The following is an 18751-nucleotide window of genomic DNA, read 5'->3' on the forward strand; positions in this document are numbered from 1 at the left end:
AGTCATTCGCAGCAGTGAAGAAAACAAATCACTTTCTTTCACTGGGAAAGTAGCAGCACAACACAAGCAGTTTGGAAATCTACATGTTTACTCCATAAAGTATTGACACTGTATTTTTTCTGCACTTTGATCTGGATTTCATAAATGCATTTTATTGATTATACTATATTACATTATATATGCAAATAACTTTGGTGATTTGTCATATGAGTGAAAATAAAAATAAAAATAATAATAATAATAATAATAATAAATTTTTATTTATACCCCGCCCTCCCCAGTCAAAAACCGGGCTCAGGGCGGCTGACACCAACAGAATTACAATAAAACATAAAAACAATTAATTAAAATACAGATTAAAATACAGTATTAAAATTTAAAGTGCAGCCTCATTTCAAGTAGGCCATAAATCCAAGCCATGAGGGAGGAAAACACAGGGGTCAGGCTGAGTCTAACCCAAAGGCCAGGCAGAACAGCTCTGTCTTGCAGGCCCTGCGGAAAGATGACAAATCCCGCAGGGCCCTGGTCTCCTGGGAAAGAGTGTTCCACCAGGTTGGGGCCAGTACTGAAAAGGCCCTGGCTCTAGTAGAGGCCAATCTAGCCATCTTATGACTCGGGATCTCCAGAATATTATTATTTGTGGACCTTAAGGTCCTCCGCGGGGCATACCAGGAGAGGCGGTCCCGTAGATACGAGGGTCCCAAGTCGCATAGGGCTTTAAAGGTCAAAACCAGCACCTTAAACCTGATCCTGTACTCCACCGGGAGCCAGTGCAGCTGGTAAAGCACTGGATGAATGTGATCCCGCGGCAATGACCCCGTGAGGAGCCTTGCCGCGGCATTCTGCACCCGCTGGAGTTTCTGGGTCAGCTTTAAGGGCAACCCTGCGTAGAGCGAGTTACAATAGTCAAGCCTGGAGGTGATCGTCGCATGGATTACTGTGGCCAGATCGGGGCGAGAGAGGTAAGGGACCAACTGCTTGATGCGGCGGAGATGGAAAAATGCCACCTTTGCTGTGGATGCAACCTGCGCCTCCATGGAGTTTTATGCAGTATCTTCTGCATAAAACCAAGCACCACGCATCTTGATAGCACACTAAATAATGGTAAGCAGTAGCAGCAACAGTAATAAACCATATTCTCATATGTGCATCTAACAAGGGTAAAGGACATGCTCATATGGATGCAAATTTGTTTTGTGAATTAATACTAAGAAACCAAGGCTGGGTACATATGATGTGTTTATAGTGCATTTCTAACACATTTTTAAACTCAAATAATTCTAGGCACTGTAGTTTGTTAAGGGTTGTTGGAAATACCGTGTTTCTCATATTATAAGACATGTCTTATATTTATTTTTTCCTCAAAAAAACACACTATGGCTTATTTTCAAGGGATGTCTTATTTTTTTCCTCCTCCTCCTGCCGCAGCCAGCATTGCTGCTGCGCCTATCACTATGTCTTATTTTCGGGGTATGGCTTATATTCCTTGAATGCTTAAAAATCCTGCTATGGCTTATTTTATGGGTATGTCTTAAAATATGAGAAACAGGGTATTAACTCTGTAAGGGGCAAACTACAATGTCCAGAATTCTTTGTGGGAAAGAAAGTGCTTTGAATGTGCTTTAAAGGTATAGTGTGTACACAAGCCTCAAAGTGGAAACATAACTGGGACAAGACTAAGTACAAGGCCTCACTTTCAAAAGCCATTCCCAGCATTTTCAGGTGCAATTTTCACGTCAGCAGCTTCAGACATACCCTATCAAAACGTTATGGGTGCCCACTTACAGAAACTTCAATAGGTGTGTCCTCATATTCTTTTGCAATAGCAGTTCTAAATGTTTCATTCCTTTGCTGAAAAGCATCTATAGTATTCTGGAGAGCCTGGAATGAACAGCATGGGTCAGAACTACTAAAACTTCAAATCTAATCAATTTAATGACAAAACAAAAGAGGTCACACAGCATGCTTGATTTACAGCTAGCATATCCGTTAATTTTAAAAAGGAATAAGCATTAAAAGTTTTAGTTTAAAGGAAGCACAAAAATAAGGCATATTCCAAAGCGGTAGCAGTCTTAGGTTATTGCAGCAAATACAAAATCCTTTCTAACAACTAGCAAACTTATTGTGGCATAAGTTTTAATAAAACACCACACTTACCTTTATCCATTCTTCTTTATCTTGTTCAGAACTACAGGAAACAGTCGGGACATAACAGTTAAAAGCAAGTTCAGGAAACATTAATTAGCTAGAGTCAAATCAATTTCTGATTATTCAAGGCACCTATTACTTTGACTTGCTTACGGTGTAAATCGGAACACAGAAGGCTTAAGTGAGAATACTGAAAATGCCCCATTAAAAGAAAAGCTTGGCATCCTGTATTCAAACGCTGATGCGCTTCAGTTGCGCAGGATTATTTCAAATGAAATTTTAATTATGAATCACGATGGCATTCTTAGCAGTAGCCTCCCGTCTCTCCTCCCTCCCCCCAACACGTAGTGGTAAGGAAATGTCAAATGATTGCATCCAGTCATAATGCATGTATAGAACACACAAACAGAAACTCTTTCCAACATTCACAAATCATTCAATTATAATTAGAGGTGGATTTCTCCCAACTTTCATAGCTTCCTTCCCTCCAAAAGGTAAAGAGATTTAAAACCATAACCATCCATTTTTATAACAAACCCTCCGAAAGAAAATAAAAAAAATTCTTTCAGTGGCACCTTAAAGACCAACTAAGTTTTAATTTTGGTATGAGCTTTCGTGTGCATGCACACTTCTTGTATCTGAAGAAGTGTGCATGCACACGAAAGCTCATACCAAAATAAAAACTTAGTTGGTCTTTAAGGTGCTACTGAAAGAATTTTTTATTTTGTTTCGACTCAGACCAACACGGCTACCTACCTCCCAAAGAAGTCATATCTGTGACTCCACACAAATATTTTACTGACCAATTTGAAGTCTATCTAAAAATAGGTTTGTAAGCTACCCAGAGAACTGATGTCATGGGGCAGCTACATAAAATTACTTAATAAAAAAAAATCTAAACACAAAAGTGTGCACGCTAGGTGTAAAAGATGTATAGGAATAGAGAGTTCTAACAGGTAACGGAGGGTGCCCCCCCCCCAGTATTAAAATTGCTGTTAAAATCAACATCAGGGAAGAAGCTCAGAAGCTTCTTTCCATACTCCTCTGTATCTTTGGGGAGACTGGAGTCATGCAATTCCTTCTACTTATTTAAATCTCTCATGATGCACTAGCAGTTCTTTTGGGGCATTCTAATGCGCCCTTGCACAATCTGAAAATTATTGCTCCAGTGGTTTCAAATTCCAGCATTAGGAGAGACCTTGTACTCCTTATAATCATGGGTATCTACTGTCTGATATTAAAGCAAAGTAAGATGGGGATAAAGGCTGGGGAGTGTGATGCCTGCTTCCACTTTTTCTGTTCATATAGAATAGGGTAATAGCAGAGCAGGTCAAAACACCTGCTTATGAAGAACAGCTGCAACACAGCCTTTGCAATTTTTCTTCTTGTATTATACTGTTTTAAGCCTTGTAAAATGCAGCAAGTTGGAAAAATCTAAGAGGTGGGGCTTTTACTGCTTCTTTTGAGACCCACAATACCGATTTACTGTTCACCTTCTCACATCTGACTGAAAAAATGAGGCTGATCTTACCAAACACTAAATGAACAATAAAGGAAGTATCTGCATCATGGGGGTAACAGGAAGCAACCTTCTACAATGAAGTGAACCTTACTGACCATCAACATAATTGTGCATTCTAGTGGCAAACTCCATGGACAAAGACAATATTGGGAAAGGAGTACGACAAGGTTGTATATTGTCTCCCTGCTTATTTAACTTATATGCAGAATTCATCATGCGAAAGGCTGGACTAGATGAATCCCAAGCCGGAATTAAGATTGCCGGAAGAAATATCAACAACCTCAGATATGCAGATGACACAACCTTGATGGCAGAAAGCGAGGAGGAATTAAAGAACCTTTTAATGAGGGTGAAAGAGGAGAGCGCAAAATATGGTCTGAAGCTCAACATCAAAAAAACCAAGATCATGGCCACTGGTCCCATCACCTCCTGGCAAATAGAAGGGGAAGAAATGGAGGCAGTGAGAGATTTTACTTTCTTGGGCTCCTTGATCACTGCAGATGGTGACAGCAGTCACGAAATTAAAAGACGCCTGCTTCTTGGGAGAAAAGCAATGACAAACCTAGACAGCATCTTAAAAAGCAGAGACATCACTTTGCCGACAAAGGTCCGTATAGTTAAAGCTATGGTTTTCCCAGTAGTGATGTATGGAAGTGAGAGCTGGACCATAAAGAAGGCTGATCGTCGAAGAATTGATGCCTTTGAATTATGGTGCTGGAGGAGACTCTTGAGAGTCCCATGGACTGCTAGAAGATCAAACCTATCCATTCTTAAGGAAATCAGCCCTGAGTGCTCCCTGGAAGGACAGATCGTGAAGCTGAGGCTCCAATACTTTGGCCACCTCATGAGAAGAGAAGAATCCTTGGAAAAGACCCTGATGTTGGGAAAGATTGAGGGCACTAGGAGAAGAGGACGACAGAGGACAAGATGGTTGGACAGTGTTCTCGAAGCTACGAACATGAGTTTGACCAAACTGCGGGAGGCAGTGCAAGACAGGAGTGCCTGGCGTGCTATGGTCCATGGGGTCACGAAGAGTCGGACACGACTAAACGACTAAACAACAAGTGGCAATCAGAAAGCATGCACACAAGCTTTTCTGGTAAAGAAAATCCTCTGGGCAAGCTAAGCTTTGCATCAGAGCTAATGCACATTTTATGGGATGGAGAAGATTAATATTATCACTTACTAATATACTGAATGTGGAGGGAGGGAAACATAGCTAGGCTAATGTGATGAACAGAATATCACATTTTCATTCAAACGCCTCTAAAAACGGGAAGAGATATGCAATGGGATGGACCCTTAATGGGTCTACTCTGAGTATGGCTTGGTTCAATATTGCCCTGTCTACAGGGAACACTTTCTCACAGCTGCTTTTCTATCTCCCAAAGTCAGAATATCCTAGATGCCCTCTGATCTTCTCAGCACTGGAGACATCAGAAATGATCTTCACCTCCACCACTGACACATCACCCCATAGATTGGACAGTGACCTAAGAGGGGCAGTTTTGCCTTCCCTTATGTGCTTCAACTGTTAGTCAAGCATAGTCATAGAACTGCTACCCTGGAGGCAACTTAATAAAAGTGCATCTTCCTCTCAAGCCTGTGGTTCACCAATCTTAAGGAGATGGTTGATTGAGGCATAAAAGCTGGAATAAATGGCTTTTTGGCTCCTTACAACTTCAATATCATTTCTGTCTTCATCCCTGAAATCAGGTGTTTAGAGATTCAGCAATGAGTTGAAAGAAAATCCATGCATTCCAGGTGCAAAAGTATTGTAGTCCAAGCTGTAATTACCTTTCCACCGGGGTCCTACCACTTTCACATGTATCTATTAAGTACCACTATAATAACCTCAATTTTTCATCTCGCTTTACCTGGCCTGCAATTCCAAAGTTCGCTCTTTCCCAGAGACTTGGAATGTGTGTGGGTATTCTTCATTGTGCGTTTCCACGATTTTCATACCATCAATGCCAACTCTTGTCCGAACTGTGAACTTAGATCCCACCAAGCTGAATTTGGGGACACAGTATAGCAATCTGTTGTTGAACTGCAAAAAGCACAAGCCACACCAGCCAATGTTAGCTGCCACAAAGACAAACCTCTCTTGCATAAAAGGCTTGAAAAGGGTAGAGAAGCTTAAACAGCGAACACAACAAAAAAGGAAGGTTCAGAAGTGTGGTATAGGAGTTGGTCAAGTTATCAATAATAACGTCAACATCTCACTATGTTCACCCAACCATATTACACACAGTTTTAATATGCTTTCGGAAAGCACAAGGTTTAATATGCTTTTGGAAAGGAAGTGCTAAATTTTCCAATGTACTAAATAAGAGGAACTTTTTACAAATTACATCAAACACTCATATTATAGCTGCCGCCTTCTGATATGTCTTTTGCATTTCAAAAATGGCTTACATTCAAAACTCAGGATGTGGGGAGGAGAGGTGTGGGGGTAGGAAGCTGATTTGGAGTTCAGAAAGTGTTGTGCTCCCCCCGTGCCCCACCCCTGCTTCTCTGCTCTCAAGTCACTCCCCCCCAAAGCTGCTTCACTGGTGGGACGAAATGTACTGAGGCTCTAAGGCACAGATTTGCTTGAAGCACGAAGTCAGCACTCAAGAATGAAGATAAACACACATTCCCACAGATGGGCAACCCCAAAAGAAGGCATGAGGAACGTGCAAAATAGATGAGGCACCCATGTGTATTTACTGGAGAAAGAAGCCTGCCACACAGTAACTTTGACCTATTAAGGACAGCCAAATGCATACTTGGTTGATCACTGTTCCATCAATTAATTTGAAATCGTCATTGTTTGGGACTGTGTTTTTAAGTTGTTATTATGCTCTCAACATCAATGAGTGGTGGGCAAAAGGGTTTGGAAAGCTATTGTACAGCTGGGTAAGTGTAGGTGGCTTCCTAAAGCAAAAGGCAGAGCTACTGCTGCTGCTGCTGCTGCTGCTGCTGCTGCTGCTACTGCTGCTGCCATTATTGCTACTCTTCCTGGCTGTCTCTGTTCTACAAAATGCAACAACTCCCTGCTATGCACAGCAATTTATCCAGTCAAGCTTTGTTTATGAGCAATGTACTTGCACACATTCACATTTCATGACATGGTAGCAATTGCCCCACCAGAGCAAGAGAACACAGTACAGTGGAACCTCGGTTTATGAACACCTCGGTTTATGAATTTTCGGTTTATGAACGCCGCGGACCCATCTGGAACGGATTAATTCACTTTCCATTACTTTCAATGGGAAAGTTCGCTTCAGTTTATGAACGCTTCAGTTTATGAACAGACTTCCGAAACCAATTACACCCATGCTTCAGTTTATGAACGCTTCAGTTTAAGTACTCCGCGGACCCGTCTGGAACGGATTAATCCACTTTCCATTACTTTCAATGGGAAAGTTTGCTTCAGTTTATGAACGCTTACTCCGCGGACCGTCTGGAACGGATTAATTCACTTTCCATTACTTTCAATGGGAAAGTTCGCTTCAGTTTATGAACGCTTCAGTTTATGAGCAGACTTCCGGAACCAATTGTGTTCATAAACCGAGGTATCACTGTAGTAGCAGCAGTTTAGGCAGGAAGCAGCTGGGTAGCAAGGGGGGGGGAGTAAAACAAACACGATAGCATATGTTTCCAGTGTGCCGAAACATTCTAGGATTAAATTGTTGTATGCAGCACTTCTCCATAAAGGCTTGTTGAACCGGCAACTTAATTTTTTTAGAAGCCTAGCCCATCTACAGTTATAAATGCAATCACAGAATCATAGAGTTGGAAGAGACCACAAGGGCCATCCAGTCCAACCCCCTGCCAAGCAGGAAACACCATCAGAGCATTCTTGACATATGCCTGTCAAGCCTCTGCTTAAAGACCTCCAAAGTAGGAGACTCCACCACACTCCTTGGTAGCAAATTCCACTGCCGAACAGCTCTTACTGTCAGGAAGTTCTTCCTAATGTTTAGGTGGAATCTTCTTTCTTGTAGTTTGAATCCATTGCTCCGTGTCTGCTTCTCTGGAGCAGCAGAAAATAACCTTTCTCCCTCCTCTATATGACATCCTTTTATATATTTGAACATGGCTATCATATCACCCCTTAACCTTCTCTTCTCCAGGCTAAACACACCCAGCTCCCTAAGCCGTTCCTCATAAGGCATCATTTCCAGGCCTTTAAGCATTTTGGTTGCCCTCTTCTGGACATGTTCCAGCTTGTCAGTATCCTTCTTGAACTGTGGTGCCCAGAACTGGACACAGTACTACAGGTGAGGTCTGACCAGAGCAGAATACAGTGGTACTATTACTTCCCTTGATCTAGATGCTATACTCCTATTGATGAAGCCCAATACAATATTCATATGTATTGTTGAAACCACTGGTAATGAAATCTAACTACTTCCAAGGATTCAAAAGAAAAGCCAAATTATTTGTACCCTACCGTTCCACATGCTTCTTAAAACCAATGCTGCAATGAATTAGGGTTCTGTCTTGGGCCCAGTCTTGTTCAACATCTTTATCAATGACTTGGATGATGGGCTTGAGGGAATCCTGAGCAAGTTTGCAGATGACACCAAGTTGGGAGGGGTGGCTAACACCCCAGAGGACAGGATCACACTTCAGAATGACCTTAACAGATTAGACAACTGGGCCAAAGCAAACAAGATGAATTTTAACAAGGAGAAATGTAAAGTACTACACTTGGGCAAAAAAAATGAAAGGCACAAATACAGGATGGGAGACACCTGGCTTGAGAGCAGTACATGTGAAAAGGATCTAGGAGTTTTGGTTGACCACAAACTTGACATGAGTCAGCAGTGTGATGCAGCAGCTAAAAAAGCCAATGCAATTCTGGGCTGCATCAATAGGAGTATAGCATCTAGATCAAGGGAAGTAATAGTACCACTGTATTCTGCTCTGGTCAGACCTCACCTGGAGTATTGTGTCCAGTTCTGGGCACCACAGTTCAAGAAGGATACTGATAAGCTGGAACGTGTCCAGAAGAGGGCAACCAAAATGGTCAAAGGCCTGGAAACGATGCCTTATGAGGAACGGCTTAGGGAGCTGGGTATGTTTAGCCTGGAGAAGAGAAGGTTAAGGGGTGATATGATAACCATGTTCAAATATATAAAAGGATGTCATATAAAGGAGGGAGAAAGGTTGTTTTCTGCTGCTCCAGAGAAGCGGACACGGAGCAACGGATTCAAACTACAAGAAAGAAAATTCCACCTAAACATTAGGAAGAACTTCCTGACAGTAAGAGCTGTTCGGCAGTGGAATTTGCTGCCAAGGAGTGTGGTGGAGTCTCCTTCTTTGGAGGTCTTTAAGCAGAGGCTTGACAGCCATCTGTCAGGAATGCTTTGATGGTGTTTCCTGCTTGGCAGGGGGTTGGACTGGATGGCCCTTGTGGTCTCTTCCAACTCTATGATTCTATGATTCTAGGTTATTAAGTAGCTGTCATGTATTTTAATACAGGGTAATATTCTGTGCCGCCTTGAAAACAGATGACTTTTTGACAACTACAATGACACTGGGGGAGAAAGAGAGGGCTATTCCTCACATTTCAGATTTTCTTCATGTTGAATGGCTTAACATATAAAACAGGCCTCAGAATTATGCTTGCTTGCTGGAATTAAAACTATTAACATATTCGGTTATTAACGATCAAACAAACCAGCAGCTCACTGAAAGGACATTTCATAGATAAATTACTTTAGTGGCCTGGTGTGTGTAAGGGGCCTGGGATTCAGTTACACTGACTTGAAGCTCTCTCTTTTTATCTCTTGAGTTTACTATAAAATGGCTTGCAAGGAAGGACTCATTATGGATTAGGCTGAGGGCAGATTAAGTATACACAGGGATTCTCCAGGATCACTTTGATGGTTTAATCCACATCTGTGTCATCTAAAGCTTAAATGGAGTATAAATGAAGTTTTTTCCTCATGCAGGCTTTAAACATGCATATCCTTCATACCTGTTTGAAGCGGAATTAATAAATATGCCCATTAGGAGGAGGAGGAGGAGGGCCAGGGGGAAAAAAAATGTAAAAATGCATCTTGCTGTTTACAAGGGGGAGAAAAAAACTGCCCGTTTAATGGGTGGAAATGTGTTGCTAGCAGTAACAGAAGGTGCTTGAGCTTCACCAGCAAGTTGTGCCTCCTCAGCCAAATTCACTGAGGCAGTAGAAATACTCCCAGAATTCCAGTCTGCAAACTGAGCAGCTCCTTTCCCAAAAAGAATTCAATCCTTGTGTTTTCAGACTTAATAATGATTTAGTGCTACAATTGCACCAACACAAGCCATTGTTATGCTTACTCGTAGTTTTAAAGTTTGCAAGCAGTGGTTAAGAGGGAACCTCATTAACATTACTGTATTTTTCGCTCCATAAGACACGCTTTTTTCCTCCTAAAAAGTAAGGGGGAATGTCTATGCGTCTTATGGAGCGAGTGCATCTTATGAAGCAAATTTTATTTGCTTTTTTTCATTTTCTGTTGCATGAGATTTTTCAACTGTTCTTATATGTTCTTTCAATGCTGATTTCATATCTGAAGTTGGTTTTGTTCTGTAAACTCTGGGTTGTTGTTTTTTTTTTTGCAATGCATGTTTTCCACTTTTCACCAAAATCTTTGTTTTTCGCAATACAAGAATTCAATATTTTATTAAACACATAGCCAAAGGAGTACAATATGATTATAAATGTAAGTGACTTATATAGCATTGAACATGACTTGCATAGCATTGAAAATGACATGTACAGTTGAAGGTATGCAAAAAAATGTATTCCCTTGGGATACAGTATATACAAGCTGCTGTTATTCAGGTAAGAATTTGTGCTTGTATTTGAGGAGGGTGTGATTCAGAATTTTTTTCTTGTTTTCCTGCTCTAAAAAACTAGGTGCGCCTTATGGTCAGGTGCGTCTTATGGTGTGAAAACACGGTAATTTAGATGCAACACTAAACAATGGTTAAGACAAATAAAGGGATAGCAGGAGGAAATTTGTACCAGGTGAAGGCATGCTAGTTTCCAAGCAATTTTTTTTTTCAGAGAGTCAGTATTATGTCTGCACCAAACCAACAAAAGAGAAGATTCACCAATAGATTAGATTTAGAAATGTTACGCACAGGCTACAATTAAGTGGGGTGTAAGAAACAAATACTCACTAAGAAAAGGTATCTTTCTTGGGCAGATGTATTACGAGCAGCAAGTTTAAGTATTTGTCCTTCTTTTATGAGTTCATTTGAAGGATTGACAATATCTTCTTCTTCTCCTAACATTTCATAAACCTCCAACAACTTCTTTAAGTTTTCCTTTTCCAGCAAAACAAAATGCGACAACCGTTAGTGCACACCACTTGTGAATTTTTTAATGAAAAAGGTTAAATCGTTAAGAGCAAAAGCATGCAACTGTTTTAGCAAGAACTGTCCTCTATGAAAATGATCTGTAGCATTGCTACAAGAAAGATTAGGAAATGGCTTGCATAATTATGAACATTTCTTGCAACAAAATTACTTTCCTAATAAAACTTTTTTATATACTTGCTAAGAGAAAAAAATCTCATCAATAAACATCTTCAAAAGATATATTCAATGAGTGTAAAAGAAAGGAACTTAGGAGCAAGTGTGGTGTAGTGATAGGAGCATCCGGCTAAGATGGGCGGAATCTAGGTTCAAATTCACCAACTCAGCTATACAAGCTCAATGGGTGACCTTCAGTAAATCATTTTTTTCTCAGTCTAACTCATGGGTAGGCAAACTAAGGCCCAGGGGCCCGATTCCAGCCCAATCTCCTTCTAAATCCGGCCCGTGGACAGTCCAGGAATCAGTGTGTTTTTACATGAGTAGAACGTGTGCTTTATTTAAAATGCATCTCTGGGTTATTTGTGGAGCATAGGAATTCATTCATCCCCCCCCCAAAAAAATATAGTCCGGGCCCCCCACAAGGTCTGAGGGACAGTGGACCGGCCCCCTGCTGAAAAAGTTTGCTGACCCCTGGTCTAACTTATCTCACTGGGATATTGTGAGGATAAAATGGGAAGGGGAGGGCCGTGTTTGCTCCTTGGATGAAAGGTGGGAGATAAATGTAACAAGCTTCATCCAGTAAAACACTTGAACCGCTTGATAATAGAGCTGCAATATTTAGCCACTAATTTATTAGAACAATGCAATTTTAAAAACTAATGACTAAAACAGTGACTCCAATTAATTGGCAATGCTTCTAAAAATATTCTAAGGTAAGCTCTTAAAAGCTACATATGACAGCTGTCATCTTAGAAGTATCCCCCATTGTAAATTATATCTTATGATATAATACCTGCTGTGAAACATGCACATTCCTTGCTTTAAGGTGAGGAGTGTGCTTTATTCATACAGATTTAATCAGAATCTAATACATATAATTGAATGAGAGGTTTTTTCAAGCATGTGACAGCCCTACCTTTCCATTTAAGTTACATGAGACTTTGGAAAAAGCTAATACAGTATAAAAGGCTTAATTGCAATATTTCCTACTTAGACACCGGCCAAATTGCCTGCTTTATCTTCTGATGTAGATTATGCAAAGGAAAAAAATCTCACAGAAGTCACTCACCATTTTTCGGATGGCGCTATTAGAGTGACTTGCTGCTGTAGATATTATTTCCAAGGATTCTATAAGAGAAAAATGACCCCCCCCCCAAAGTTTAATTACTAGTACTATGATACATAAACAGCAGCTTCAAATGCTAACTTGCATGTTTCACTTTTCTATTGCCAAAAAATTATAGTGAATTACAAGATTCAGGCTGTAATCCTTTACATACTTACCTGGGAGCAAGTCCCACAGAACTCAATGAGACTTACTTCTGAGTAGACATGTATAGGATTGTGCCCTCAGTCCAATAAGTTTCCTTAGACCAGGCATCCCCAAACTTTGGCGCTCCAGATGTTTTGGACTACAATTCCCATCTTCCCCAACCACTGGTCCTGTTAGCTAGGGATCATGGGAGTTGTAGGCCAAAACATCTGGAGGGCCGCAGTTTGGGGATGCCTGCCTTAGACTTATGTGAACTTAAAAGTAAAAAAAGATTAAAAGGTAAAGGACCCCTGACAGGTAAGCCCAGTCGCAGACGACTAAGGAGTTGCAGTGCTCATCTCGCTTTACAGGCCGAGGGAGCCTGCGTTTGTCCGCAGTTTTTTCGGGTCATGTGGCCAGAATGACTAAACCGCTTCCGACACAACGGAACACTGAAACCAGAGCAGCGCATGGAAACGCCGTTTATCTTCCCGCCGGGGCAGTACCTATTTATCTACTTGCACTTTTTGACGTGCTTTCGAACTGCTAGGTTTGCAGGAGCTGGGACCGAGCAACGGGAGCTCACCCCTTGGAGAAGTTTTTTAAAAAAAGACTTTGTGAAGTTGATATAGGTGCCTATATAAAACAGACACAGGTTTGTTAATTTATCTTTTGTTGCAATGTTGCAATGAAGCATATGAAATAAGTTCTGGGTGGAACAGTGCTTTAAGACTAGAAACTAACATTCAGATCAAATTGCTATCTGTCCCTCTAGCCACCTCAAAACAAAATCCTTATGAGAATGACATCTTTGCACAACTGAAGAAATCTCTAGAACCCAGTAAAAGGCATTGCCTTCTTTGCTTTAAGGTGTATGTATTCCCCCCCCCCCGTTGCTTGTGTGGTGGTAGTGGGGTCCTGAGCACCTTTTGCATTTATTTCCAAATGTGCCCCTAGGCCCAAACAGATCAGGGACCCCTGATCTACTTCAACATCCTATTTTCTACAGCAGTGGTGGCCAAGCTTGGCCCTCCAGCTGTTGCTGAACTACAACTCCCATCAACCCTAGCTAACAGGACCAGTGGTCAGGGATGATGGGAACTGTAGTCCCAAAACAGTTGGAGGGCCAATTTTGGCCACGTCACTGTTCTACAGTAAAGAACCAGAATCCTTTGGGAAGCCAAACTTCTCCTGTTGCCATTCCCAAGTAAGGGCTATCAAGTGGCACGCTGCCTCTCTGAACCTGGAGCCATGAAGACTCATAGCCAGTGAGAGATTTGCACTCCATCAATTTTCCTAATCTCGTTTTAAGCCCTCTAAATTAGAGGCCACCACCACATCTTGTGGCACCAAATTCTACAAATTAATTACGTGCTGTGTCAAGGGTTAATTCCTTTTGTCTGTCCCAAATCTCTTGCTAATCAGCTTTGAATTGTGTTATTTGTGTGTTCAGAATCTGCACTCCTTTTCAGAAAGGAAATTCTGAAAACGCAGCATATTTTCATTTGTCCAGAAATATCAAAGGGGATATAATAAATTTAGTAAATAAATAAATAAATAAATAGTGTTTTAACAAATTGCTTCCTGTGAAGTGCTGTTCTTAGTTTCCTTTTCTTGGCATAGTTCTGAAATATTAATGGTTCCCCCCCTTTTTTTTTTACAGATTTACTGTGTGATGCTGAATATATAACCCACACAAATGTATTTACTTTCAGCATCCTTCCAGTCTAGAGAGTCTTGATGCAATTTTCTTAGATAGTCCTTCAGAAGCATCTCATATCTTGGAATGCGCTGCACTGGTTCTAGCATGTGATGCTGCAAGGTGAGATTTCCACAGACTTTCTGCTTCTAAAAAAACAACATACATGTATTGAAACTGAGGCTCCAGAAATGCATCTCCTGCACTATGCATCTGTTAAATTGTGGAAAACTTTATTTCAGTAACACTCTCTAGTGATATGGGGCAAATGAAAGCAATATATTTTATCCAGGGATTTTATTTACCGTGATAATTCAGAAAGTTGATTATTAAATGAAATCCCTCAGCTAAATGTGTTGCCTTCATTACATAATTTAAACCCTTTATACTAGCTGTAAACAGACATCATACTTCCCATTCTTTGTTATCTATTCTAAACCCAAAGGAATATCAAAAGAAAACATAGTCATATAAACCTAGTTTTAAAATATTGTTTTAATAACAGAATTCAAACATTGGGTGATATGCAATTGAAGCACCCTGCTTGTGCAACAGAAATTCCAGGTTTTCTTCTCCTTCACAGCACTCCCAGCTTCCATGGGGGAAGTGAGATATAATTTTCTCATTCTTCAAGAAAAAGAATACTATGCTATCTGAAGTCCTTATTGGTGTGGGTGGGTGTACAAACTTGCATTGTACTGCCCCAGACTAGCTTACTCCCTCAAACCTGGCTCTCTTTGCCATGGGACAGGGTGGGGGGGATAGATTCAAATCAAACAACTGCAAAATATTCTTCAACAGAGAACTATTGCTGTGACATTAGCTGACCCATGGAAGAATTTCAGATACAGTGGTACCTCGACTTACGAAGACGATCCGTTCCACAGCCGTCTTTGAAAGTCAAAGTCTTCGGTTGTCGAAGCGCGATTTCACGCTTCTGTGCATGTGCCGACCCCATGCGCCACTTTGCGCAGGTGCAGAACGCATGCGCAGGGCACACGTGGCAAAAAGACTTCTGGGGTTGTCGACTTCAGAAGTCAAAACCTTCGGAAGTCTAATTGTTCGGATGTCGAGGTACCACTGTAATTGCACTTTGATTACAGGAATGTGAAGCCATTCTTCAGATAGTAAGGCCACTCAACAAAAACTGATTATATGTTAGTCTCAAGATGAATGTTACAGAAACGAGCGTGAATGGGTTGAAAACTGCCCATAAGGTAGACTTGTTGGCATTATTTCAGATTGTTTTACCAACAAGCCATAGCAAATGTCGTCTTTTAACCAGAAAAATGAAAATCAGTCGATTACCAGCAAAATGTAAAAAGCTTTCTGACATTTCCCATTTGTTTCCTAAAGTTCAAAGGATAAAATGCTGAATGGATATGTACTGAATTTCGGACACCTGCCATCAGCACACACAGATAGACGGCAGAGGTACGCTCCTTCTCCCTCCTCTCAACTTCATATACAGCTATGAAGTTGTATACGACAAATACACGATAAGTATTCCAATATAAATACTTATTTGGTACACAATGTAGGTATGAGACAAGCAGAGTAAACCAAAAGTTGCATAATACTATTTCCTTAAAGAAGCCTGGGGTGGGTTCCAATTCACATGAATATCACACAGGTAAGTACATGCTTATTATCCACTGGCAGGTTGCTCCCACTTGGGTACATAAGTTCACCATTACATCATGGATAACTCACATAAATAAAAGGGTAAGAGTGCAAGCCTCTCACGTCTGGAACTCCATGTGCCCTCAAAGCACCCATTTTGTTCACCCAATACATTATTATCAAGCAATGAAACAAAAGTGCCGCAGTCACAATCTTGACTGCCAAGAAATTTAGCATGTCACACATACAAACGCGCGCACACTACCTGAATTTCTTGAATAATACATTTGAAGACAGGTGATCGCTCAGTCCACGTTTTCACCAATTCCATTGCATTGTCAAAATTCTTCACATATTCTCCATACATTTTGAGGAAAGGAGCTAGCTTCTGTAGGATGTCACTGATCCTGGGGTTTGTGTCCCTGGACAGGCAAAAGAAAGCAGTTATAGAGATAAACATGGGAGGTTGGACATTATGTACTATGGGCACCTCAATTCTGTCAAATATGTATCTTTTGGTTTATTCTGCTTGATAACTACCTTGTGATTGACTTTTTTTAAAAAAAGTGTATTCTATAAACTAAACAAACTTTGTCTCTAACTCACAGCTTCATCAAGTCACCCTAAGAAAAAACCATGTGTAAAGCACCTCTGATAACCCTACCAAATAAACACTGCAGCTCACCTATTAATATAAAATCCTCTGCAAATAATTTATTCCAGTACTGGAACTTTCATTTTCAGAGTTGACAAATGATGAGAAAGGATAAGATTCTTTCCCTCCCAAGTCCGGCTGCAGAAGCTGGAACTGTATTACTTAGATCATATATAGTTGCTAGTTTTCTAAACACATGCATTGTTCATCTCTCTTGATGCTCCTCTGGCTTGTGACACCCAATATTTCTGAATAAATGTTAAGTGTGGCTGTGTATTTAAAATACCTGTTTTAAGGAAGAGGTTAAATATATCTTATACATTTCTGGACATCTCATGAGGAATCATTCTGTGTTCTCTGACATTTCAAGACTATTATGGATCCCAATACTACAAAATCAACTTGCCAATTAATAATAGAATCATAGAACCTCCTACAGGCACAGATAACATTCACATGGTCTTTCACAGAGTACTATCTCCCAATAATCTGCACTGCTTACCATTCTTGCATTCTTTTCTCAAGCTCTGGCAGCAAGAATTGACTGTGAAACTGATTAATGGATGAAATATTGGAAAATATTTTATTAACAACTTCAGCAGGAAATGAGCCCCTGTTAGCTTCATCCATCAATTTACAATAAAACTCCTGCAATGGATAAGAAGGGAAAAGAGAGTCAGCCACAAAACATGCATTCCTGGGCAAATAAAACAGGCACAAGGCAAACAAAAGTTTACAGCCAATTTGCAGCTAATTAAAAATGTTCATTTATTATAACGACCTCCTTCCTCTTTCATAGTACCATCAGAACTATCTTGCCTGTATTCACACTTCCTCGCAGAAGGAGGAGGAGGAGGAGAGAATGCAAAATGAAGCAAACAGAATGATCCTCAAATCAACATTTTTACTAGTTAAGATTCTAGGCAGTCTGCTGCATCTCATTTGCTTCTCCTTTTCTGCTGCCAAGGGGCAAAGGGCTTGAGGGGGTAAGGCTGATTATGCTGACTTGAACCTGCCAGCTGAATCTTTGGCTGTAGGATTCTAGTATGAATTTTAATTAAAGGCCTGTTTGCTTCCTACACCTTTTAATCATATTATTTGCTTAACTTGTTAGCAAAGTCGTTTCTCAGAAAACTGAAGGCAGTTGTGCATGCATTAGTGTAGTCAACAGATGTAGTAAGATGTTAGCAGTCAACAGAACCTGAGCAGCAAGCAATTTAAAGCTAATAAGAGGTGTCAAGCTTCTGCTCCAAGAAAGGTAGCTACCGGTATGTAGAGCTTCCTCTGTTTCATATTCAAATGGGAAATTCAGGATAAGCCAACACATATAAGAAAAATGGGCATCTTTGAATGAAGCTGAAGCTATGATCCAATGAAAGGGAGGTAAATTAACAATGCAGTGAGTGAAGATGAGGAACATTCTCAGCAGGCAGGCAATATATGATGAAAAATGTGGAGGCATTGGGAACAGAAGTGTTTTATTGCAAGATGGGGGCGGGGGGGAACCAGTAAAGTACATTGACTCAGAAGAGCAGAATCAGAGCTTGTGGGCTGTGCGACATTTACATGGCAAACAGAACATTTTACTGTGCCATCTCCACAGAGTCCATAATTCCAACAGAGGTATGAGTAATTCCTAGTCATTTCAATTAGTCATAATTTAAATGGATCCCCCCCCATTTGTAATTTGTAAATGTCAGTAGTGACCAATGCCATATACTTTTCCTGGCCAAACTGCAGGGTGGGTGAAGAACCAAGCCTTTATTGAGCAAAGGAAAGAATTGATTTTGCATGTCTTAATGGCAATACAGTAATTCTAAAACAGGCACCCCCAAACTTCGGCCCTCCAGATGTTTTGGACTACAATTCCCATCTTCCCTGACCACTGGTCCTGTTAGCTAAGGATCATGGGAGTTGTAGCCCAAAACATCTGGAGGGCCGCAGTTTGGGGATGCCTGATCCAAAACATAGCAGTAAGTTCAGGATTTTCTAAAGGTGTTGGTGGTGCTTTTTGAGATTGCTAAAAGATAGTGGAGTGGTGAAGGGCCATAGCTCAATATAGGAACATCCGTTCTGCATGCAATGACCCAATGTTCAATCCCTGGCATCTCCAGGTAGGTCTGGAAATGTTACCTATCTGAAATGCTAGAGAGCCAGTCACTGGGGGCAAGAAAGACTGCATGAGATGGACTCGTGATCTGACTCCTATGTTCCTACATCACTGCTGCAGCCCCAGTTACCATGGTCAGTGGACAAGAAAAGAAGATACACTGGAAGAAATTGTGTAGCATATGTGTGTGATGGTAGGAGATTCATAAAGGCAAAGGATGGAAC

The 18751-nt window shown here is 40.8% G+C and overlaps 1 protein-coding gene across 5 annotated transcripts in view; it reads right to left on the reverse strand.

The window, feature by feature from the left end:
• FGD4 (FYVE, RhoGEF and PH domain containing 4) overlaps positions 1 to 18751 on the reverse strand; it is a 108759-nt gene that overhangs the window by 4696 nt on the left and 85312 nt on the right. For all 5 annotated transcript variants that reach the window (XM_088652261.1, XM_060279943.2, XM_060279950.2 and 2 more), the window contains 8 exons: positions 16920 to 17065; positions 16028 to 16184; positions 14150 to 14288; positions 12258 to 12316; positions 10832 to 10978; positions 5548 to 5720; positions 2158 to 2188; positions 1786 to 1881 (listed from right to left, as the gene is read on the reverse strand). In XM_088652261.1, the coding sequence (XP_088508387.1) occupies positions 1786 to 1881; positions 2158 to 2188; positions 5548 to 5720; positions 10832 to 10978; positions 12258 to 12316; positions 14150 to 14288; positions 16028 to 16184; positions 16920 to 17065 (948 nt within the window). The remainder of the gene's footprint in view (positions 1 to 1785; positions 1882 to 2157; positions 2189 to 5547; positions 5721 to 10831; positions 10979 to 12257; positions 12317 to 14149; positions 14289 to 16027; positions 16185 to 16919; positions 17066 to 18751) is intronic.

This window comes from Zootoca vivipara, chromosome 9 (genome assembly GCF_965207765.1).
Source record: "Zootoca vivipara chromosome 9, rZooViv2.hap1.1, whole genome shotgun sequence".
NCBI classification, from domain to species: domain Eukaryota; kingdom Metazoa; phylum Chordata; class Lepidosauria; order Squamata; family Lacertidae; genus Zootoca; species Zootoca vivipara.